General features: G+C 42.1%; 1 protein-coding gene across 1 annotated transcript in view; it reads right to left on the reverse strand.

The window, feature by feature from the left end:
• The window catches only part of MAP4K4 (mitogen-activated protein kinase kinase kinase kinase 4), a 165,741-nt gene that overhangs the window by 16,984 nt on the left and 124,109 nt on the right, over positions 1-24,648 (reverse strand). The window contains exons 13-26 of the mRNA XM_077173407.1: positions 20,364-20,525; positions 18,177-18,263; positions 17,302-17,514; positions 13,888-14,049; positions 11,652-11,882; positions 10,621-10,727; positions 9,540-9,691; positions 8,748-8,845; positions 8,402-8,410; positions 7,761-7,936; positions 7,247-7,367; positions 5,911-6,102; positions 3,413-3,530; positions 2,974-3,144 (exon numbers count right to left, since the gene is read on the reverse strand). Of these exons, the coding sequence (XP_077029522.1) occupies positions 2,974-3,144; positions 3,413-3,530; positions 5,911-6,102; positions 7,247-7,367; positions 7,761-7,936; positions 8,402-8,410; positions 8,748-8,845; positions 9,540-9,691; positions 10,621-10,727; positions 11,652-11,882; positions 13,888-14,049; positions 17,302-17,514; positions 18,177-18,263; positions 20,364-20,525 (1,999 nt within the window). The remainder of the gene's footprint in view (positions 1-2,973; positions 3,145-3,412; positions 3,531-5,910; positions 6,103-7,246; positions 7,368-7,760; positions 7,937-8,401; positions 8,411-8,747; positions 8,846-9,539; positions 9,692-10,620; positions 10,728-11,651; positions 11,883-13,887; positions 14,050-17,301; positions 17,515-18,176; positions 18,264-20,363; positions 20,526-24,648) is intronic.

Here is a 24,648-nt window from a genome sequence, read left to right on the forward strand (position 1 = left end):
CACATTAAGCCTGACCCAGGGGGCACAAGGTGTCTCTGAAAGGGGAGAGGGTGTTAGGGGGAAGCAGTAGCAGTAGGGAGGGGGCTGAACTGCTGGTGCTGGCTCTTAAAAGCCTCTGGGTGGATGAGAAAAAGAGATGTAGCCCATAGGGAGTTCAGAAATCATCATGCATCTCTCCATTATCCTCTCCCTACCCTTTTCAGTAAGAAAACTTCAGAGGTCCCAGCAGTCCCAAGGCATCTTTGCTTAGATTTGCTGTTCTAATACTTCTCCTGGGAGGTCTGTCACCCTCCAGGCTCTCCTTCAGCTGCTGAAGCTTCCTTCATCCCTGTGCTGCCCACCTCTCACCTCTGCATCTTGCAACTGGTTTGTACCCACTGGATCCCACCCCACAGCCCCCACAGGCAATGGCCACTTCACCCAAGAGCATTTCACACTGCCTGTCCCTCTTACTGGGACAATATTCAGATTGGGAAGAGGCAGAAGGAAGCAGGGAGAGCGAGCCACACACAAGTCATGCTTAGCACAGGCTGAAGCAGCACCAAGCCAGCCAAGGAAGAGCCCAGCAGCTTGTCTCCTTCCTACAGCTCCAGTACCCACTCAACAAAGCTGTAAGCTTCAAGATGTATTTCTGCACCTTTTCCAGGGTGGGCACAATTCAAAGCAAGCCACATGCAAACTGCTCCCTCAGGGTCCCTTCCCCTCCTTGTTCTCCATCAGGACTCCATTGCTCCTGCCTCCACCCTCACCTCTCCTGCCTCTGCCTTTCTGGTGCAGCTGTTCCTGCTTTGAGCTCTCATGCACACCTGTGCCCAACCCCTTCCCTCAGCTATGTGCACTTTAGATGAAACTAATGAGGTATTACACTGGTGGCAAGCAGGGCTTATATTTTACAGTGCAGACATCCTCCTCACTCACAAACAGCAGAGATCTTCTACTGCCACCCTACAATTAAGCAGCTCTGGTTTTTTCAAACAAATGGAAATGCTTCCTGAAAAAGTACAGGCTGTCTGTGGAGGCTGGGTGTAAGAATCTGTGTTACTGCATCCATCCATAATTAACATTGGCTTTCACCACTCAGAGCCAGAAGAAACCGCATCAGAGACCTAATGCAATTAACAGCTTGCCAGATACTACTGGCATTACCACTGGTAAAGGCAAAGCAAAGCAAGGCCCTCTCTTTTTGAATAGAAAGCATCACCATGAAATGGTTTAATTTTCTTAAGGGTGAAGGAAGTTAAACATTATCAAGAAGTAAGCATGTGTACCAACTTGTATCACCATCAGTTTGGCCCTAAATGTTCAGTGAAGGGCTGTGTTACAGCTGTAAAACACCTCTAGGATTTTACACCTATTCTTTAAACCACCCTAACAGACAGATATATAGATCAAAGAAATATGAAACCATTAACACAAATTGCTACTGGCAAAACAAGGCAGATCAGAGAAATTATGAGTCATCTTTACTGACACCATATGATTTCTCTCTGCCTTTGGCCTCTCACAGCCTGAAAGTTTACATTTGCACAAGTCTTAACTTTATCAGAGAATGTTACACAGGAATTCAAGCAGAAATAGTGTTGAGGCAAAAAATCTTATCTGTAAATTCTGGAAATAAAGAAAATAGCATATAGGAAGACAAGGTGTTGGGAGAGCTATTTCATTGACACAGCTATGCAGGAAAGAAGACTGGGACTGGCTGTTCTGAGAAGCAGGAAATGCTGGACATAACCCCAAAAGAGAACTAAAGCCTTGGAAAGAGCTATAAAAATGTAAAAAAGAGAGGGGACTGTGTTACCTTTACAATAATCATATACTGTAGGGCAATGGCCAATTCTCTTCTTCTTAAGTTTTTTAAAGACCTGCATGTGCATTTATAATCTGCCAAGTTTAGGGATACTAGATAACTATGTATGTAACATACACGAGCATCAACTATTAACATTTAGATAATGAAAAAACTAATTCACAGATTCTGTGAAATTCCAGGAAACAAACACCACAGAAAAGCCTTCGCTAGGGGTTGCAGCAGAGATTCTACACTGCAGCAGGCAACAGGCAGTGCTCAAAGCCTGATGAAGTGTGGGATCCTGACTGTCTGACACCAACACAAATTACCCCTAGTGACAAGAAGACCAGACAGACTTGGTCAGCTGACATCTCATACCCAGCTTCTCTCTGCAGTAATCACTCTAAACAAAGCTAAGTCTCAGAATGGGAATTGTTCCTCTATCCTTTTCTCTTCTATCTTACTTCTTACATAAACTGATGACTGAGGCAACAAGTCATCTTACACAACACACCTTAATCAAGCCCTGCAATGATACACTACCAAGAACCTGAAGAAGATGATAATTTTTTCAAAATACCCTGTGTGCACCAGGTGTACAGTGCAAGGACTACTACAAGCTCCCAAAAGCTGCAAGAGATGCACCAGCAGGGTTTGGAAAGGGCTGAAAAGAACATCCTGATGAACTGTATGAAGCCCTTCCCAGACAACCTATGACAGGAAAAGAGGACACAGCCTCAAGCTATGACAGGGCAAGCTCAGGTTGGATACCAGGAAGAACTTTTTCACTGAAAGTATGGTTAAGCATTGGATCATCCTGCAAGAGTTCAAGATATGACTGGATGGGGCACATAGTGCCATGGTCTAGCTGATCCAGTGGTGTTAAGTCAAAGGCTGGACTTGATGATCCCAGAGGTCTTTTCCAACCTTAATGATTCTGTGATTCTCAGTCTAAACTGTGCCATCAGCAGCATATATGTACCAGTGGGAAATCATAACAAAGCAGAAGCAACATACTGTAAAAAACACAATAATAATCAGGTCTTGCAACAAAATGATGTAAACAAGCACTGAATAAATGCAGAGAAACAGCTACAGTTTTGGAGATGCATTATCAAAGGCTGAAAGCTCCTGCTGGCACATTACATTTCAGGAATGGCAAGGCAAGAACAGGTTTGCATTACCCCATAAGGCCGCACACAGGATCTCGGAATTGAATCTCTTCTTGTATTTGCGAATCTCTGGGGTGTCGCTCTGTGGCCGTGTGTTTGTGGGGTTCACATTGACAACTGATCCTTTCCGTGTAGGGTCTTGCCTTATTGCCTCTGATCTCATTGCTTCACTAGAAAATCCTACTGAAAGAAAAAAAAGTAACGTGCATGTAATACCTTCAAGTGCTGGATTTTGGACATAGATTTTTTATATTATACAAACCAAATCAGTAACTGAGAACAATGAGAGAGTCCTAATTTTTGTAAGAAATGTAAATGGAAAAAGAAAATAAATTATGCAATCCATTGCAAAACAAATAAAAAGCATGATGGTAACATTCTTAAGTACTTTAAAGAGCCACTGAAGTCACTAAACCCTTTTTTAATTGTTGTCTTCAGCTACTTTACTTACCCACAGAAGTCACAGTTGTCCCACTAGATGGAGAAATCTGTAGTAATCTGGGGTCTATAAAAGGTGTAAAGGAGGAGGAAGATTTGTGTTTCTGGAGTGTGTTACTAGCGGACTGAGTCTGCAATGTAAATTTCAACTTTATTAATATTAATGACAATAAAAAGCATGGATAACAAACACCAACATTTTAAAGGCACTATGGAATTATGCTACAGAGCCTCCCCAAGCTTTTATACTTCCTTTATAGATACACAAAGCACTGCAGGCACCACACCTGAGCTAGATACATATGCACACTGCACATGTTACAGCAAAATGCAATTAGCTGAATTGTCATCCCTGAACCTCAGCTGCTAGCAAAGCTTTTTAGTACAGACCACTACAATCAGGCACAAAGCAAGGGAATGTCTCTCCTTTTGACAATCTGCTTAAATGTATGTATACTGTTTTATCTGCAAGCTGCCCACTACCTACAATTTTTGAATTTATGAAGCATCTCTGAATTGAGGTAGTTAATTAAATTATGAAGTTTGATCTCTTGGCTTGTGCAACAAAATCAGAACCATCTGGGATCAAGCATTCACTTGTATGATGGACTATGTTTCAGTGTTCACTACTGTTCATTCTCCCTATTTTGTTTAACCTGAGCCTCTTGCCAGAAAGCTGCAGCAGATTCTTCCACCTTTATTTGACAAAGCAACATATTAAACCTGTATCGAACAAAGGGGCTCATTAGTGTGGAAGGTGTAGCAAACAGTGACATGACACTATGAATATGTAGTGGATAAAATCACTGGTGCTTGTTGAGTTATGAAGTCTAAACATGAAAAAACATAAAGAAAGAAAGAAGACAAGTGAAGCAATGAACTGTTAAAAGTGGAAATGGAACAACTTAAAACCCCTTGCCAGTTTAGTATTATAGTGACAACATATCATACTGAAGCAGAATGGGACAAGTGGAAAAAAAAAAGTGTGTATATATAAAGAATGTGCATGTGGTAAGTTATACTGAGCAGTACTGGGTTTTTTGCTCAGTTTTATGCAAATATTGTTACAAGACACTTGTTTAGCATCAACTAATCTTCAACCTCTAATTCCTAAGCCTCTACAGAAAGAAATAGCAATGGGTCTTTGGAATTTATCCCTGCCCTGAACAGCCCAACACCAAAAGGCTCCTTCATCACCAGGCACTGCCACAGCCCCCACTTCCCAAGCTGAGTTAACTGAACCCTGCTTATGTATCGCTTAGACCAAAGTAATGAGCAAGCACATCTCTGATCAATCAACTGATCTCCATAACCTACAAGAGTGCGCTTTTAGAAAGATCAAAGAACAATGAAGCACAGCTGGAAATGATGTATAAAGCTAAATTAATTTCCAGGAGGAAACTCTCCCTCCCACCCACCTGCTATGTGGTTAAGAAGCATTTTTGATTATGTAGTAAGCATGTGCATTGCCATAAACCTACCCAGCTCACTGCAACCTCTCCTCATCACAACACTTGCACACCTCCATGGCAGGACTCTACCCTGAGAAGCAGCAGGTTCTTTTCACCAACTTTTGCTTGCCCTGTACCACTCCCTGCTTCAGAGGCTCTCCTTGTAAGCCAGGCTGGCTGCCCAGCCAGGAGTGGAGCCACCAGACAAGGCTCCCTGCTCACTGCTGGGGCTGGTAAGGGGCAAACGGCCCTTTGTTCATTTGTACATGGATTAACTCCTCTGCTGCAAGGGGCTAACACATGTGAAGGACCAGGCTTTCCCACCTGCACTCAGTAAAGGAAGGCACCATCCTGGGATCAGCCCAGGACAGCAAGAGGGAGCTTCCCCCATGGTAAAGCCTTCTCCACCTGGATATAATCAGTGCTGGTGGATAACAGTCATCTTTACACAGCTGCTTCTCAGAGTACACACATACTTGGAAAAAAACCCAAAGATTTTCGCCCATTCATTATTCCAAAATAACAATACCTCAGGCTTTTACAACCCTCCCAGACAACACCTGATTTGTTCACCCAGCCCACATGGCAAGCTTTAGTGAGCAAAATCCCTCCACAGCCACTTCCTCTCCCATTGGGTGAGTTTCAACAAGCAGCTCCTCATATGTGTGGAGAAACTAGCCCAGCCTTTACTGACAAAGCCAAAATTAACTGCTAATTCTGAAGAGGCACATTGCTTGCAATTAGCCTGCTCCCGGAATAAAACAGAATTAAAAAGAGTATTGGCTTGAAAATGCAGTAGTCAAGTTTAGTTTAAAATGAACGCCATGCAATTAATGACTCACTAAAAGGAAGCAAAAATAGTAAACTGGCAAGTTTGGCGTGGGACTGCTCTAGAGTTAAGGGCTTCTTACACAGAACTGAAATGTGTTATTTGGGAGGTGGGAACAAAGGTGACAGAAAAAAAAAGCAGGGGAGATTGGCTGGAGTTCCTTTGCAAACTAGCTACTAGGCAATGCTGCTATAACCCTATGAAAGCAGCCAGCTGTGGTGTAAGACATACCTCATTAGTAGTTAGCTTGTCCTGGGGTGTCTGTGGGGACATGGTGGGTGTCGGCTGGCTGGAGGATGGGGAGGAGGAGGTGGAGGAAGTGGAGGAGGAATGGCTTTGCTGTAAGAGATCTGGCAAGAGGTGAATGCGACCGGCAAAGCCATTGCTCTCATGATGGCTGGCACGCTTTTTGTCAACTGTACTCTGTAGAAAAAACAGGCACACTTGTCTTGCTCAAGTGCTGCTTAAAAGTCTATATCCCTAACAACCTCTCTCCTTCTCTCCCTCACTTCCTACCTTTTCACTTTTTTTTTAAATTTTTTATTTTTTAAAAAAGCTTATAATCTGTGCTTTGATGCCTGCATGGAAAGGGAAAGTGGGCAGAGCTACTAGAATTCATGAAATTCCCACCAGCAGGCAAATGCTTGGTTCATGTGGTTGACTTGCACAGCCAGTTCCACAAATTAAGAGAACAGCAACTGCGCTGCTAAGTCCAACACCACAACAGGGACAAGCACATTTTTGGGGGTGGGGCGAGGATTTTTTTCCCTATTGTTTTGTTTAAAACTAACTTAGACCCTATACAGATAGTGGAGAATCCCTTCAGCTAACTATTTAAAACAATAACCATAAAATCTTAATTTTCAAATAAGAGGACTCAATTAAGAAATTGGCATTCAGTTGTGAAACTCAGAAATGCGATTACTGAGGAAACTCCTATAAGCTAGCACGCTCATTAACACACAAGCTCATTTAAAAACAGGGAACCATTATGTTTCAGAGGCACAAGAACACAATAATTTCAGAATCAAAGGCAACAACACAGCACTCTACTCTGTCCACATTCTCTGCCTCACCACCTATTTTGCTTCTCCCCACACCAACTGTTGTGTGAATTTGCATGTACATGTGTGTGTATGTTATCTAGGTGGTCTGTATGCCCTAAACTACAGGTTCAAAACAATTTTAAAAAACCTTGAGTACTCCCACCCCAGCTCCCTCCCAGCCTCACTCCTGAGATACAGATTTGGTTCTGTGCTAAAACTAAGCTTTTGCTCCAGGTACTTGCTCCACACATCTGCAGCTTTTCTACCCTTCTCTCCCACTTTGAGATATTCTGCATGGTGCTGCCATGAGTGTCACTGGAAAGCATGCAAAACAGAAGCAAGGGTGAAGAGCTACACTCCTCTTTGCATGCATCAAACATCTTGCTGATCTGAAATTCTCTACAGCTGAGTCTTGATAATACGAACAACAAATATAATGTAGAAACAGCATGGGTGAATGAGCGAGTGGGTTAATGAGCACAGAAAGGGTGCAGCACTGCACAGGGAAGGAAAAGCAATACCTGTCGAACAATTAAGGTGCCCTCCTTAGAAGGAGTCAAGGCAGGTTCACTCTCCACATCATCATGGACAATCATGGTTTTTACTGACTCTGTTTCACCATTGCTCAAGTTCAACGTTGACCTATTTGTTAGACAAGAAATAACTGGAGTGAGATAACAGCACTAGTGCCCTGGCTGTCACTGCCCTGCATCAAAGCATACTCAGAATTAATTTGTATTACAGCCAGAGTGGAATATTTACATAAGCTGCCTAGAAAAGCCTCTCTATGAAAAAAAAAAAGGCAAGATATTGTTAAACAGTTTCTTGTTTTGGAACAAATGATGGGAGAAGAGGGAAAGGACATTGAGAAGACTATCTTTAGTGTTTGAATATATGAACATATGAGGCTGCTATGTCTTGCTCATGGATTGTAGCAATCTGAAAGAACTAGCATACAAGCCAAAATGCTAACATCCTTTTCCTTCAATCCCCCATAAGGCAAAATAGATGCAAAACACCATTAGAGGGACTGACACTGCTCGGACATCATCAGGTCCAGAAGTAGATTCATCTGCTCCTTCTTGTTCCATATCATCATCTTCCTCATCTGTTGTCCCTGACTCCTCACTCGAGGAGGAGTAATCCGTTACTTTATGTGGAGGTCGCACATCCTCTACGGCTCGCAGCTCCTTTGCCAGTGCAGTTAAATCCTGTTGGGAGAGGGAAGAAAAAAAATGTTAAAACTGATGTTGCAAGTAAGAGAAAAGAAGAGTTTGCAAGACAAACCCACAGGATTGGTGTCCAAGTTTGTTCACTTCTGTGTTTCCACTGCCCCAGCAGTACTGTTTCCTTTGACTTACTCATTCCTAACAGTTACCAAAACTCACTTTCTCATAAATTCATACACCAGAAAAGCCAACCTAAAGGGGTCTTGCCATATCATAGAAAAATGTGCATACTCTTGAAACCCAACCATCCTGATTTATGACTAACTGCAGTATCATAAGAGATATGGCTACTGAGGAAAGTTTCAAGGAAAGATAGAAATACTGTGAAAAACCAATGAGTTTCCCAAGATACAACTGGACACAGAGCTGTAATCAATTGTAATAGCAGCCAGATGTAGAAAATGTCAGAAATCTTTCACAGAAAGTAGGAAACATTTAAGGTCTTACCACTTCTCCCTGCACCATTCAGCCCAGCATTGGCACATTCAGGTCAAATGCACGATCATTGGTCCAGCCCCAGGAAGGAAGCACAAGATTGAAAGAGAGAAAGGCATGGATTAGGAAGGAAGAAGTCCAGAGAGCAGAAATCAATCCCAGAAGCAGTGCAAAATCTAATGTTTGCAGTACTGATGTGCACAGGCAATTGCACAGCCCAGAACATGCTGCTAGACCCAGCTGATCAACATCAACTCCAGCTGATGTTCACCCTGATGGCACTGAACGAAGCTCTCAGTGTACTTTTTGTCAATCTACCTGAAAGAGAAGGAGGACAGGGGAGGAGGATGCAACTTACAGCAGGCTTGATAGGTCTGAAGACTTCCTTTTTCTCTTCAGGCTTTTTAGGTGCACTTTCGTGGCGCTGTGATGGCGAACCCTCTGATTTGGACGATGCTGCACGTGCCAAGACCCCAAAAAGAACACAGAACAAAGCAGATTAAGCAGGGAGCTAAAGTATGTTTTCTTACTTCACTCTGGAGTGAGGAAGACATGGGAGGTGACTGTTAGGGGTGTCTGACCACAAGACCTAAGTTTCACTGGTTCACTACGACATTGTCCCTGAAGGACTATACAAAAAAACACCATAAGCTGTGATTTGCATAGGTGCAACTGACCTATGTCTGAAGCCAAAGTAAACGGTCACAACAATTCTAAATTAAAGAGCCAAGTGTGGCCACAAGCTGGAAAACCTCCATCATCATCCAAAGTAGTCCAGCTGAGACCTATCCATGGCAGTCTGCATGCTGTCAACAACCACCAACAAGTATCAAAATGTGCCCTTGCACACATGAGGAAGGGAGGGAGCTGTGAGAGCATGGAGACTGGGCTGTTTGCACATAGGAAAGTGCAGCAGTGCTTGGATGTGAATTCAAGAACAATGAAACAAACAGTTTGACAGCGATTTCTGTGCCTGCTGCCTTTCCCAAGCAAGGATATATGGCCAAGAGGGTACAGAAAGCCAACCCAACTCTGACACCTCATGTTCAAAGGTAGTTCCCTGTGAGGGTTATCATCTTTAATTACTGAGTGCTTCACAGCTTCATAAAATTAGAAACACAGTGTTACAGAGGGTAGGAGAAGGACTTACATCTCATCCTGAACCGCTCTCCAGACCCGCTCTGAGAGCCAGGGTGGGAGCCAGGTTGTGAGCCAGAGTTGCTTGAGCCAGAAGAACTGCCACTGCCTGGCCTTGGTACAAGCTTCTCCACCCTTTCCCACAGCAGACGAGGCTCTATATTGCTGTAACAAGGGAGGAAAGAAACTCTTTGTCACACACACTTCAGTCCCAGATTCCCAGCTCTGAAGTGAAGCATCACTCTCTCTCAGTGTTTTGCTAATAACTCAATTGAAAGAACACTCTAATGCTGAGATCAGGGCATCAGTAATGCTTCACAACCCAGGCAGTAGCTCCCTTTGAAATAACTATTACCGTATTTATGATGGTCAAAAAAACGTTTTGGTGGGTATAAGCTACTCCTTTTATTTGGAGTTATCTACCTGCCTTTCTTATGTATATAACCTGAAGTGGACAATTCTCTCAGCCTGCATGCAGCAGGTTTAAAATTGCATCAGAAGTGTTCTAGGTACTAAACACAAACCAAAAAGAGCACCAGAATATCCTCACCCCTATCCAGTGAGCTAATTCCATGGTGGGCTGCCCATGTTGCTCTGTTGAGCTCCAGAGTCAGCTCCCTCCTCCCCCTTCCTGACCTTGGGTGCTCTGTGTAACAGCCCAGGGAGGCTTTTTCCCCCTCTTAAAATCTGGTTCTGGCTAAGAGGCCAGAAAATTTCTGAGCTCTCTTCACTTTAGATGTTACAAGCCCTCCTGCTGCCAGTAATTCCCACGGTATTCCCAAGCTGACGTGTTGCACCAAAAGGCAAGATATTCATAAACAACCACATTTGTTCCAAAATTTGAAAGATATTTGAAATTATTGCAAAAATTACAGGGTAGGCAACTCAAATGAGAAGAGGAAAGAAGAAATTTTGTCAGCATTTGTTGACACATGTGCCACATCAAGAGAAATCAATCATTACTGAAAAGGGATCCAACACCATCTTCTTTTCACATCCTACAAGCATTGCCAATAGCTGTCTGGAAATGCCTGGCTTCCCATATGCCTTTTCCTTCCAATTCAAGAAAAGCAAGGACACATAGGCTTACAAACCTCGTGGAATTCCTTTGACCTGCTTGGTTATTTTGCTGGCCAGTGCCCTGCAGTGGGGAATCACGGCGGGACAGGACTGGTGATCGGGATGTTGTTCTCACAGGTACCTTGGGAGAAAAAAGGTTCTGTTAAACCCATGAAGAGGACAGACAGACAGGAAGATAAAACTTCTCCTGCCACAAAATATATTCTTAAGATCTTAACAACATGTTCTAAGTACAAGCTAGCATCAATGACCAAAAGCAGTGAACAAACACCCACAAAGCCAAAAGCCTTAGCTGTGATGCTGTTCAGAATTTGAATAGAACTCAATGTTTAGTCTTAACATTAAATAGTGTTTAATGGTTATCACACGAACACGTACACGCCCCGCTACCCTCCCAACTACTGAGACATCTGAAAAGAATATGGCATTTTGACTGAAGCAGGGGAGGCACAAAGCAATTTGCTGAAACAGCATGAGGATTAGGAGAATAAGCTCAAGGGAACCGAACAAATGCCCGGGAATGGATCAGCAGAAGGCAAAGACTGGTGGGGGGGAGCAAGAATATACTCAGAAGAAGCAAATCCCAGTGGATGGGAAGGGGGATGGAAGGGGGAGAGGAGGAGGAAATATATTGAATGTTTCCTTTTTGTTCAGATCCATCTTAATTTTAAATAAGTGTATGATTCATAGTTTGGGTTACAAACCGATGAAGAGGAATATTAACTCTGAGCAATAACCTCAGGGATATTTTGAATTCTTTCCTGAATATGGTAATTATTTGTTAATTTTGCATAATAAATTGTTTCTCTGAAATAGCTACATTCTATAAATAATTACCAATTTTATATGAAGCTTCAATATTGTACTTCAGGTTGATTATCATTAACCCATTGGCTGAATACCTACATTAAGAACTGCCTTCCAAAATACTGTTACCAGTGCTGGCACAAGGGCACGGTCTTCCCAGTGCCCAGGGCATCACATCCTTAAGAAAACTGTAATTAATAATAAAAAAATAGCACACATCTGTCTTTCTACTCCTTACCCTTGGAGGCACCTCGTCACTGTCTGATCTAGCCCAAGCCTTTTGGGTGGGGTCGGGTACCTCCGACTTAGAGTCAGAACTCTGATTAAGCACTTCACTGCGTGAAGGTGGATATGGGTCCTGGGAACGAAGATGGTGATGAGCAAATTTGGGAGAAGGGTCACTGAAGGAATGGGATCGCGAGACAGGGGAAACATTGTTCTTGAGAGATGCCAGATGGGACCACTGTACCTTACAAGAAAACAAAACATAAAACATTCAATGCGCTCAGTATAACCGGCTTTCCAATTAACACAGAATAAAGGCAGGTGGGGCAGGCAGAGACAAATTGGTTATGGCATTAGGTAAGCGTGGGGTGGAATCGATGCACTTAAAAGCAAGGCAAGCGCCCAAGGAACGTAACAGACTGAAAATACAGCACATATGCAATTTCTGTGTGATGCGCTCTCCACACACACGTACACTGGTGCCCAGAGGGAAAGGGGATCCAATATCTGCACCATGAGCCTGACTTCAAAGGCCACTCAAGACAGAAGTCACCTTCTGTTCCCTGGTCTTCAGTGGGCTTTGGCCAGGTCTCATGGTGGGCTGGGAAATTTGAAGTGGACATCCAATCGGAGCAATGTACAAAATTAAAGAATGCTGTAAATTGGGTAAACCAACAGACATTTACTTTTTCTAACAAATTCAGGGACTGGATATAGCTTGAAACTTTTGGAGAAAGACCATAACACAAAGCCTTTATTCCTTTACAGTTATTGCAATATATATAAAAAAACATAATATATATTGTATATAGTATACATATGTACAATGCATATTATACTTACACCATATATGTACCATATACTGTACATATATACATATTTATACACAAAGTACACACACACATTTACATGCACACATATTCAATTACACACACTAAGAAGGCATAACAGTGACTAAGGAGTTAAAACTCCATTAGGATTTCCACTGAAATCCATATTCCCTTCAGTCTACTTCCTCTTTGTGCATAAGCCTGTGTTTCAGAGTTAATTTCTGAAATTAAGGAGGAGAAAAAGTCACAACTGAGGAACATGCTGTTTTCACTCCTAATGATTAAGCAAAACTTTGCTTTCAATCCCAGTTTCAGTAGGCTGGCTGTATTTGTTTTTATGTTATTATTATTTCCTCAATTTTAATACACACAGCTGTTGAAGAGCCTGATTATCCTTAATAAGAGTGAAAGACACAGACTTTAAAAGTAACTGGCACAGAGTATGAAGATACAAGTCCAATATTTTGAAATAGTCATAGAGATTTGAATAAAAGCCAGGAAATAATGAGCAAGAGATGAAGTTCTGTCCTGATTTCTCCCACTCTTCCGTCTGTTCAAATTCTCCTGTTGTCCAAAAGAGTGGCAATACCTAGTCACAATCAGGGATGGTTTTAGCTTGCACTGTCATCAACAGACTTTATGAAAATTCTGCATGGAAACAGAGGAACTAAATGCAGAACTCTACAGTTTAATTTAGCATACCTACACTGCTCAGAATTCATGGGCTATGTCTAACTTTTAGACAAAGGTTAATTTTTCAATTCATGCCATAACTCCTATGAGATCAGGTGTCATGATCGAAAGGCTCTTGGTTAGAAAACAAAAGAACAATGGCTACCATGCAGCTTAGTGGTTTCAACCTCTTCTTGATTTTCCAGGAGTGGTACAGAGTTTTATTTAGCAACTGCAGGCCTACTGACAACAAACTTGCTTTTCTTAGACATGTTTTGCAAACTCTTTGAAACAGTGCTCACACTGCTAAAACCCACTTGTTTAGTTAGCTTTTTTCTGCAAGAATTTTAAAAACCAAGCAAGTGCACTTTTTTCCTGAGCATCCTTTTTAGTAGTAAAAACCTTGCACAGAGCAAATTCTGAATTGCAAAATGCTCTGCAACTGCCACCAGCATTTAACTCACTGTATCACTGCTGCACAGATAATAATGGGGTACAACATTTCTAGTCTAGCTCTAACATGAAAAAACCCAAACCAAAAAAATACACCAAACCCACAAATCCATCAGTTTATCAATAAAATCAGCAAAAATAGACAAAGAGCAAATCTACACAATAAGCTGTTTTGTGTAATAGTACTACCCTTTACAAAAGGCTTTTTAAGTGCAAAGATCTGCGAATCTGAAGGAAACACGTTAGGACTTCTGCATTCCCTGCAGGCTCACCAAGATTTTCCTGGGCACTTACCTGGGGCTCCATTGGCCTCTGCAGGGCAGGCTGAGCAGGTTCTGAGTTTCCATTGGAAAAGGACTCTGATCTTGAAGGCACTGGTGGCTCCAACACTTTGCCCATCTGTTTAGACTGTGCTTCAGGGGAGCCCTGATTAGTTTTTCTAAATCTCTCCTCCACCTAAGCCAAAATAAATGGAGGTTAAGCCTTGAGTCAGTAAAACCAATTACAGTAAAAATACAAAGGGCAGTACCACCTTTTCTTTACTACAAAGAAAGCAAATACATTTGGGGTTTGGCAGATTTTTTCCATACCACTTTTGCCAGCAAATTCACTGAGTGAACTACACCAAAGCTCCAAGTAGGCTGATATGGATAATCCATACTAGGGAGAGAGGAGGTAAGGAGGTAGCAAGATGTGAGATATGATGAAAGACCATTATGGGCCTTCTTTCTGCCTAGACTAATTTTCCATGAGTACTTTCCTCACAGATAATAAAAAAGATATACCTAAACGGAAGCAACTTTACAATATAAAAGTATTTCCCACTGCTATCCCTTACTTTAGCTGCCCACCTTATGCAAGCAATGGTTTTGGATTATCTGCTTTCCTGTGCTTTTCTCTTCAGCAACAGAAGAAGAGACAGGAGATGTTTCTCTACCAGGTAATACTGGAGTCTCTTCAGCTTTAGGCTCAAAAGTGTAGATCTTATCTCTCTTATCAAATGCTCTCAGCACAAACTCAAAGGCTGTAGAGGACAGTCCCATCAGTTTGTTTCCTGTTCTCAGGAAGATGTAAATTGATCTTATGTTAACCTCAAGAGCTTGCTGAGGGGAAGACTAAATCAGAATGTTCTCAGTCCTCAGCAGACCATCAAGCAAGGTCCCCATGCAGAAATGTCACCTCTATCAAGGCCACAACACTGACAACAAAGTGAGAGGTATGAAGGACAATAGATGGAGGGAGGCTACAGGCAGAAAGGAAACAGCCTCTCATTTCCTAAGAAAGTCTGTTGCTAGAACCAAGGCAGCATCTGCCAGGTAAGCTGCCTCTGAGGAATGCTAAACTCCCAGTATTTTATCAAAGCACCAAAGATCAAACTGGAAGCTTGGGATGATTTAATTTGCTTTAGCCCTTGTGCCCAGAGCACAAAACCAGTATTGGGATGATTTCCTAATGCTCCCTAGGAGTGATGGTCTGGAGAGACTGGCCTCCAGAAGACAGGCAAGTTTCCAGACTCCTCGCCTCAGGTGGGCTCCTCTACAAACCCAACCTGTCTCTGCATTCCAAAATTTGAGGATAGTACCAGGTTGCCTATAGGGACAAGCAGACAAGCTTCTGTTAAGGTCTACACAAAAACACAATGTCTTGGGAAGAGTACAACAATAATGGAGGCAAGCATCTTCACCATGCAATCATTTTCACCACTGTGTTCAACTTCATAGAGGCATTCTTTAAAGTCTAAAAAACAGGCCAGACTCCTTGTTATGAATAGAATAAGGAAAAGCCTCAAGTCTTTCTGTCTGAAGCAACAGGTTTTCACATCTCTAGCTGTAGATTATAGGAAGTTTCTTCTACAAAGCACATAAACTGCATGAGTGACATGTCCTCAAAACCAGACAAGTGGCAAGGAGATAGAGTGCATTCCTGGACAGAAACAGGTCCTATTCCAGTCATCTGACTGTCTGTACCTGGAAGTGATATTAAGTTCTAAGCTCCCTGCTGTTTCCCAAAGCCAATCTTAGAATTCCTTTTCCTTATATCCTCACTGCTACTGCAATGAGGAAAGAAAACTAATCACCAATAAACTTTGCCAAGCAGGAAGATCAGTCCACTTCACCTTACCATCCCAATATCAGCATCTCTGTAGGTGGACACTTTTTCTGGCTGAAAGTATGAGGCACAGAACACTCATTCCAATTCACTGTTTTATGTAAAGAATGATGTCAGAGTTAATGCCTGCTGCTAGGATTAAATTGTGCCATTCCCACTGCCAGGTATCAAGACCTTATGGCTATGCTTCTATCACATTTTTTTAAAAGACTGTTACACAATGGTCTCTGGGAAGATCTGACTACTAATCAATTTTTCTGTCTTTACTCTTTTGGGCTAGAGCAATCACAAAAGAAAGACTACAACAGGAAAAACAACTGAGTCAGTGGTTCTCCTAAAGGATGGAACACTTGAATCTTTTTCTCTCCTTTTCAGCTCTGAGAGGAAAATGAAGCAGATACAGTTCTGCATCCCTCTAAATCCCAGCCAGCATTCAGGCTGGACAGAAGTGCTAGACTGGCTATGCTTTAATTGAGGTGGGCCAAGAGCATGCAACAAGGACAAGAGGGCTGGTTCCATGTCTGCACCATCACATACCAGACAAGTATGAACTTCTTCCAAGTAAGAAAGACACATCAGATGTGTCCAAGTAAGAAAGACACATCAAACAGAATGGATGAGATAGGACAAACATAGTTTTTTAAGAACCTGGACAACAGCATCTAGAATAAAATGAGTTTGTGTCCACCAAGCTCAAACAATAGTACTTCAAAGACTAAGAGGCACTGCTGGATGAAGCTGAACCAAGAGCTATTTTATCATGTTTAGCAGGCCTAAATATATTTTCTGTTCTTGTTCCAAAATGCATTTATCTAGTTCCCACATGCAGCTGATGAATGCCATTAAGAGCTTGGACTAACATTGCCCAGTCTGGTGGTTTGTGGGCAGTATGGTGCTCAAGGGAAACACAAGAATAAGATCACTGAAAGAAAGCCAATATACATCAAAGAGGTGTTCACTTGCTTACCAATGTTACTCATGGACCAGTGAAGACTCACTGAAAGGCACAGCACTTCAGATCAACTTGTAAGCGCCTGAAGTCGAAGAAGGCAGCACCATAGAGTTTCAAAAGAGTGGGACGTGATCTCAGAAAAGAATACTTAACATTTCAGAAATGAAACTAATGAAATTCAGGTTTGTGTTCGTGAGAAGGAAATTTTGAAAAGTGTAAGTTAAAACACCAAATGTGTACAAATGTGCTGAGTGTTAACATCCATCATAGGTATGTGCTTTCCAACTGCCTCTCAATTTCAAATCACCAGTACTTGCCAGAGACACAGACCATTGGACCAACAGTTCCTAAGAAAGCATGTCTGATGAAGCACAGATACAACTTCCTGACATGATACTTCCAAAACCAGGCCCCTTAGTCTGCAGCCTTCCAGACCTTCTTTCCAACTTTTACACCTCAAAAAGCCTGAACTCCAGTGATTGCAGCAGAAGTACTCGGAAGTTGCCCTAGGGCTTGAAAACCAGTAACCAACAGTTAAAATATCCTGCTCCTTATGGGTGGTGCTTTGGTGTAGCAGAACTGCAGTCATGCTGATGGCAGCAGGCAGAGAAGCAGTTAGCAGACTCCTGTTCACTAGCAGGACTTACCTCGCGTGCTCTTTCAGCAGGTTCATAGTGGGATTTTGGCTCAGGGGTATGATAGCTTTGTTTATTTCTTTCTTGCTGCTGCTGCTGCTGTTGCTGCTGCTGCTGCCGCCTGTGGTCGTGCTGCAGCGACAGGAGGTAGGCTTGCTCCTGCTGCAGCTGCCGCTGGAGTCGCTCTGCCTGCCGGTGCTCCTCCATCTCTCGCCATCTGTATTCCTTTGAGAGAATGGGGGAGGAATTCAAGACATGACACTGACTGTAAGGTGGACGTGTCCCTACCAATCCCATTAAAAATGCACCTTTCTGGTTGCTGTTTTGTTTGTTTGTTTGTTTGTTTTATTGTTAACGTGTAACCAAGAGCTAAGTTAGACCCATATGACTTGTGTCTTATGTTGGGAAAGTCATGAGTGTACTGCTAAGCTTGACATGATTGGAGAGTTATGACAAAACTGATTTTTATTAAAGGGAAAAAAAGAGTTGTTTATACTAAATCCAGTATTAAGTTCATAAAACAATGATTTAGACCAACACTAGGCCATTGTATCCTGGGGTGGATTTACATATCATGTGTGCTTTTGATCTGCAACACAAGCACTCTAGTTCTTCACTGAATGCCAAGGTCTGTTCAGAAACTCGACCACCACACCAGAACTGTTCCACTTTAACATAAAGCCTCCTCTTATTGCCCAGAAAGCAGTGTGACCATACAGCACTTCTCATATGTGCCTGTCAGCCCACAACACTAGCATAAATGGCCTTTTAATCAAGCTCCTTTGTTGTCATACTGTCAGTGCAGCTGTGCCCGACTGAGGGAAGCCTAGGACTGGCTGGATAAATGGATCCTATAGCTACTGAACAAAACAGATACAGTGCTTTACCAGTAACATGGCCTGCTCCTGGAGCAGCTGCTGCTGTAGAATTTCCAAGTGCCGCTGCTCCTCTTCTAGCTGTCGCCTGATATACTCCTGTCACATAGAAATTACCCAGCAATAAATTTATTCAAAAGGAATGCATCAGAACCCCCTGGGTGGAACACCACACGCTACTTCCCCAGTTCAGCTTTAATGAGAAACTCACTTCAGGATGGATTAGTGCCTGCAGAACAATTTAGGAAGCTCTGCCTCCTGAGCATGACATTTTGGCCCCTCCTGTTCTGAAATGTGCACTCCTGCAAATGTTGCCGGCACAGGCCAGTGCTCATTTATGTATTTTGGAAGTGGTTTCAGAAGCAGCAAAACGCACTTGAAGGTTTTGGTAAGTTAAAACACAGCAAGTCTGACTCAACACAGCCAATACAAAGTCACATGCAAGTTGTATTAAACATTAGTGTGTTGCACTGGTGCGATGAACTGTTAGCAACAGCTAGAGCCAGGCATAGTGTAGGCAGAGCTGGAGCAAGCTCCCCCAAACGGGCTCTGCCAAGTGCAGTTGGGACCTGCCCTGCCGAGTCTCCCCTGCCGCCCTCACCAGAAGCCTCTCCTGAGCAAACACTGCCAGCCTTGCTGAATTATGCGATGGTTATGACACAAACAAACATCCACCAGGAAACAGAAATTAGACCAAACTCGCTTGCTCTTGCCATCTAGCCACCTCTTCACCTGCAGCCTCAACAGATCAAGACATTTACCCTCACTTCACCTAGCCCCTTGAAGAACTCAAACTCTGAAGCACCAAACCCAAGCTGGTAACATCCTATCATGCAATTAATGGAAGTATGTAACATGTGCATGCGCACACACACAAGCACACGCACACATTTACAGTGTATGCATAAAGAAATTAATGGATCAGTGATACAGTGATGGGAGTTATAGAAAGTCTTGTGACAGACTGATGAGATACACCATACTGTTGTTACGCACACTGGCTGAGCCACAGTTTGAGTTAACAAAAATTCTAAGAGGGAACGTGTCTTTTCTTCTAAAAAAAAAAGAATAAAAATTCAGAGTGGTTCAGCTTGGCCACACCAATTAACCATTTGTCATTACTGGCACTGTGCGTAATTAGCATTTCAACAGTTTAAAAAGCAGCTGGGGGAATACCCGGTGTCTGCCCAAAAGCAAATTGCTATGCTGTAATTAGAGATTTTCCATATATTTATTCCCATTGGTTAGTCTTCTCTCCTTTTGACTCAAGAATCTTTGAAACATACACAAACACAATAAAATTTCCCAGTAACACAATCATCAGTGATCTCAATACAGTGAATTTATGTAAGAAAAAATTAAGGTATGTCAGGCCAAACCCAGCATTCCTGAAGTTAATGGGAAATTTACAATCAATCAGCCTCTAGGACAGAAGTTTTGGCCCTTTATTTGCAATCAGCATTTTGCAGTACATGCACAGTAAGTATTGCTCTGATTATCACCCTGATTGAAGCTATTAAAGGATTTTAAAACATGCAGATTTCATGCATGAATATAGCAGCTGAATTTCACAGTTTAACAAGTTTCTCAGTTGTACTTTCAATGTATTAAGGGCACACTGGCATAATTTAAGATATACTTGCTGCCTGAATGGGCATACGTTACTGATTTTAAACAGAGTAAGAGAGGGAAATTGCATATTGAAGTTTTAGGATGGAAAATCCTCTGCAGCTCAAAGATTCCATCTCAAATTCAGAGTATTCAAAGTTCATGCCAATGACCAATTCTGTGTGCCAGAAGTTGACACACAACAGAGCTACCCTTCTCTTGGGAGGCCTTCTGATCAGGGGCATGTCCTGCAAGAACCACTGATCCAGCAAGACAAGCCTAGAAACAGTTTTCAGCCCCAGTCATGATTTTGCCAGTTCTGGTGATTTTAGTCCAGCCCAGGGGCATGAACTGAATTAAGAATGAGTACTGCAACAAGACTTCTTTTTTTGAGAGAATATTGAGGCTGCCAGAATTTTCCATAAAGCCCTACAATCCTATGTTAGTACACTTGCTGTCAAAAACAACAAAGATGAAAGAGTTAGTGTTACATTGCCTCTAAGCTGATTTAGGCTTACTACTTTTTTAAAAATTAAATTAGAATTTAGAAGAAACAAACGTATTGCACATATATCTGTATCATGGACTCACCTGCTCCCTTTCTACCCTCCTCTTTTCCTCCTCTGCTCTTCTTCTCTCTTCCTCCTCCTTACGCCTCCTCTCCATTTCTTCCAGACGTCTTTTTTCCTCCTGTTCTCTCCGCCTTTGCTCACGCTCTTGTTGCCTTCGAGCTTCCCTTTCTCTTCTTTGTTGCTACAAAAAGGGAAAAGAAACCACAGAGTTTTACTTTTGTTGTTATCAAAGAAAGAGGTGGGGTTGTTTTCTATGGTGAAGAGCGGGATTTACCAGGACTAGCAAGCTCTGCAACTGAGTGACAAAACAGTTTATGCAAGTGCTCCCTCCACCAGGAAACCAAATTCATACCCAGCACACATCTATCCCTAGAAGCAGCCTCACTTAGACTCTCTGGTTTCTTCATGCACATACACAATGTCATGCACCATGTTCCTGATGACAATCGAGGTGTGGAAACTCACTCCTCTCTTCAAGAAAGGCTAACACAAACCCCAGTCCTCAAACAACTGTTGAACTCAGAGATGACAACTTTCTTGACATCAACAATCTACTTGTTGCCAAAAGGGAGTGATCAGCCCTACTAAATCAGCTAACTCAAATGCCAACTATCTGAACTTTCCCTAAGTAGCTTGTTTCTTAAAACAGTTGGTCTGCTAAGAATTTTGTAGTGTTGGCCCAACAACCAAGCTTAATTTAATGCACTGCCCAAAACTTTGCCTAAGAGAGAAGGAAGGCTGGCCAACAGCACCTCAGCTCCTCCCAAAACATCAAATGCACCTTTAAGTAAAAGAGGAAAAGCAGCTAAGTAAGATTTACACTTACACAGATAAGCTTCCACACATGACCCAAATACAAACGGGTGCTGATTAGGTATGCTCAAGTCTGAGAAGAACCTGGAAACCAGCTCTAGAAAGCATGAACTGACTCATTTATGTCTATGGAGCACCATATATGACTTCAGAGAAGACATTTTAAATGCCCATGTAGTCGTGACCAATTCTTCCTGCACTCCAGCATAAGCATCCAGTTACTCCACCTACCTCGAAATCCCAGGCAGCCTCCCACAACTGCCTAAGCGTCAAAAGGCCCAGCTGTCTCCTGTTCAACCATCAGCTGGGAATATCACTACATTTACTGTCTTTATAGGTTTCTATAACATACTAAAAAAACATGGAAGAAATTTAAACCAAAAAATAGCACAAACAATTTTAATCCCAAGAACAAAAATGAAAACCTACATTGGTTTTTCCTTATCACATCTATGTTAAGGTTAATACTATCCCAAATTTCTGTTGAAGCAAAGCTGCCACAGATTTGCCTATCTTAAGGCACTTCAAATAGTCCAGCAAGAAAGAGCACTCACACTAAGCTTTACTTTGGGTTCACAAATCCAGTTACTGGTGTGAGTTTCATAGTTGTGCTCAACTGAAAAAGCAAAGGCTGATCTACACTTGCTGTGTTACTTCGTGGGATGAGCTTTCTCTGCTTGGAACATTTTCCTGCATTACTATGAAGGAACTGAAATATCAACAGCCTCTCCATCTTCTGGAATCTATTCTGACATGACAGTGGAGAAGAAATACTGGGGGGGAGGAAAAAGATGGTTCTTGGGTTTTCTGAGCTCTTCTGCCAAGAGAAATTGTGGATGTCCCATCCCTGGCAGTCTTCAAGGCTAGGCTGGATGGGGCTTTGAGCACTGAAAGGTGTCCCCTGTCCATGGCTGGGAACTTAGAGCAGAATGGTTTTTAAAGGTCCTTCCTACACAAACCATTCTGTGATTCCACCAATTAGTAGCACTTAAATAATACAGGCTGCTTTCCAATTCTCTTTCATTAACTACAGTTTGGGGGAAGATGTGACTTTCCTGGAGACCCCTGTTGAAACACACCCATGCTGTAACTATCATGCCCTCTTCCCTGGCCCACGGCATCATGCTGGGTTCACTACCACCTTCCTGTGCCACAAGACAAACTCTTTTATCCCCCACACTTTCTTTCTGGATCTTCTCAGAAACACAGCTTCCTTGTTCTTGCATCTCTCCTAACTAAATCCACTTAGCAGCCTTTTCACTCGTGCTTAAGCCAACTCTCTTCAATGAATGTAGATATAAAAATAGCAAAAGCGCTGCAAGGCAGCTACGGCACGCGGTGCATTTCATAGGTTTCACTGCTTCCCCTCCTTCATTTTTTAAGCACTGTAAAAGGATTAAGTAGGCACTTTTATTTCTAAATATATGCCTCAGTGTCAAGCAATTTCTACATTTAAGTCAATATATTCAGGTCCTTCTTGGCTAATCAAGTCTGACAGGCTTTTGTTTAAGAAAACTAAGATGTGAAGTACAATAATTCTGCTGCCTTGAGGATGCAAGAGACAGCACACTGCTGACTGGTTAATATAATATGCACATTTATCAACTCAAACAATATTGTGTTGACATTGTTAAGTGGATATATTGCAGATCTCAGGATGGCATCATTCTCACTACAAGGAAGACGGGCAAATTCACTGCTTCTTGAATTAATTCAGAAATATTTGGCAATAATTATAAATAACTGAACTTAATATGAGGGGAAATGAGCTACAAACTGATTAAGAGAGCCAGTTTCTCATGGCAGCACAAAATAAACAAAATCAATTGTCAAAAGATGAGATTTTTGATGAAACCTTGATCCAGATATCTAACTCGGCACATCAGCAGATATTTATTACCCACCAAAGGAATAGGGGGGAAAAATGGATTTAAGACAAATCTCACAAATGTGCTCCTGTCTATGTGCCAAAGTAGGCAGGGAGATCAGGATTCTCAGCATCACTTTCACCTTCCCATCAGACACTGTCTCAGCCTCCTGCCAGGTGAGTGGGAAGGGAGGTACCCAGCACTGCAGGAGCCTGTACACAGGCTCACACTGCATGATCCCCTTATTCCCAGCCCTAAATGTATAATAAAGGTTTCACTTCCTTTGCACGTGGCCTTTGAAACCTCAGCATCAAACCAGTGGTCATAAATGAAGTGCAATTTACTTTTAACATGCCCAGGGAGAGGAAATCTACAGTGACAACCATCTCTTGGGTCCTAGTGCACATCTTGTCAAAGCAATGCCAAAAGTGGTTTGTAGCAAGTTGAGTTGACCCAACCTGGCTTCAGAGCCAGCCCTATACTGACTTTCTTGCTTCCATCTGCTGGCACAAGGTTGCCTTCCTGACTGGCTCTAGCAACTCTTCTATGAGGACACCAAAACCTGATCATTGTGTGCCTTAGGCCTGCCCACAGGACAGAAATGGGACAAGGAAAACCTGTTAAAATCAATGTCATGTTTCTACATATAAAAATTTGCCTTCTAAATTTAGTTTGTGTGATTACAGTCAGATACTGTACTTTTTGGTCATGCACTACAAAAACAGCCTGACATAAAACACTGTTGTCCAAGAAACAGCAGGTATAGATCAAGATTCCTGAACTTAGGGATGCATATGCAGATCTTCTAAAGTTGGTATAGTATTACCAACTTTCTTGCACATGTCAGATGAAAAGCTTATTTCCAAGGAGCAAACTGTTAGCCAGAAAGTAAGGCAAGAACTCTTCAAAGAAATGTCAGACATGCCAAAACAGAATTTTGACAGAGCCCATACTGCCTCAAATTACTGCATTTCACAAAATGGGCATTTACTATGCAAACAACATTTTAAAAACCCACAAAGAAAATACAGTGTCAATATCCTGGCTCCTTATCTGGTTTTAGGGTGCAATAATAATGATCTCATAATGGAACCTGACATCTCCAAACTGGAAGTCCATGCAGTAGAGCACGATTTACCAGGAGGGGGCAATGCAACTACACAGGCAGTTCGTCTATACCAACTAATTCAGGCCCTTCTTCCTACAGTGAAATATTCAAGATACAGATCCTTTAATTTTAAATTCCTAAAATATTATTACTATGTCTCATATTCAGAAGAAGATTGATAATACCTATATTAATTATTTCTTTCACAAAGAATTAGGTAGCCTGGTATCAGCTTAGAAAGAGAATCGGCAAGATTAATAAAGAGATTTTTGCTTTGTCCACACTAGAGATAAACCAGAAGTAGAACTTCTTACTCAGTACCAATTCAAGATGCAAGCAATTCAAATTAAGTAGATAAGCTCCCCTTCTGTAAAAGAAATAAAGCCCTGGCAAAAATTGCCTGCAGGTACACCTACATTAGCATCTTGGTTCAGATCAGGAGTGCTCTTTTGAAGTGAATCATCCAAACATCTCCACTTATCCAGTTTTGTTTCGTATTCTGAAGATGTCTTGGA

The sequence above is a fragment of the Agelaius phoeniceus genome, chromosome 2 (assembly GCF_051311805.1).
Source record: "Agelaius phoeniceus isolate bAgePho1 chromosome 2, bAgePho1.hap1, whole genome shotgun sequence".
Taxonomy (NCBI): domain Eukaryota; kingdom Metazoa; phylum Chordata; class Aves; order Passeriformes; family Icteridae; genus Agelaius; species Agelaius phoeniceus.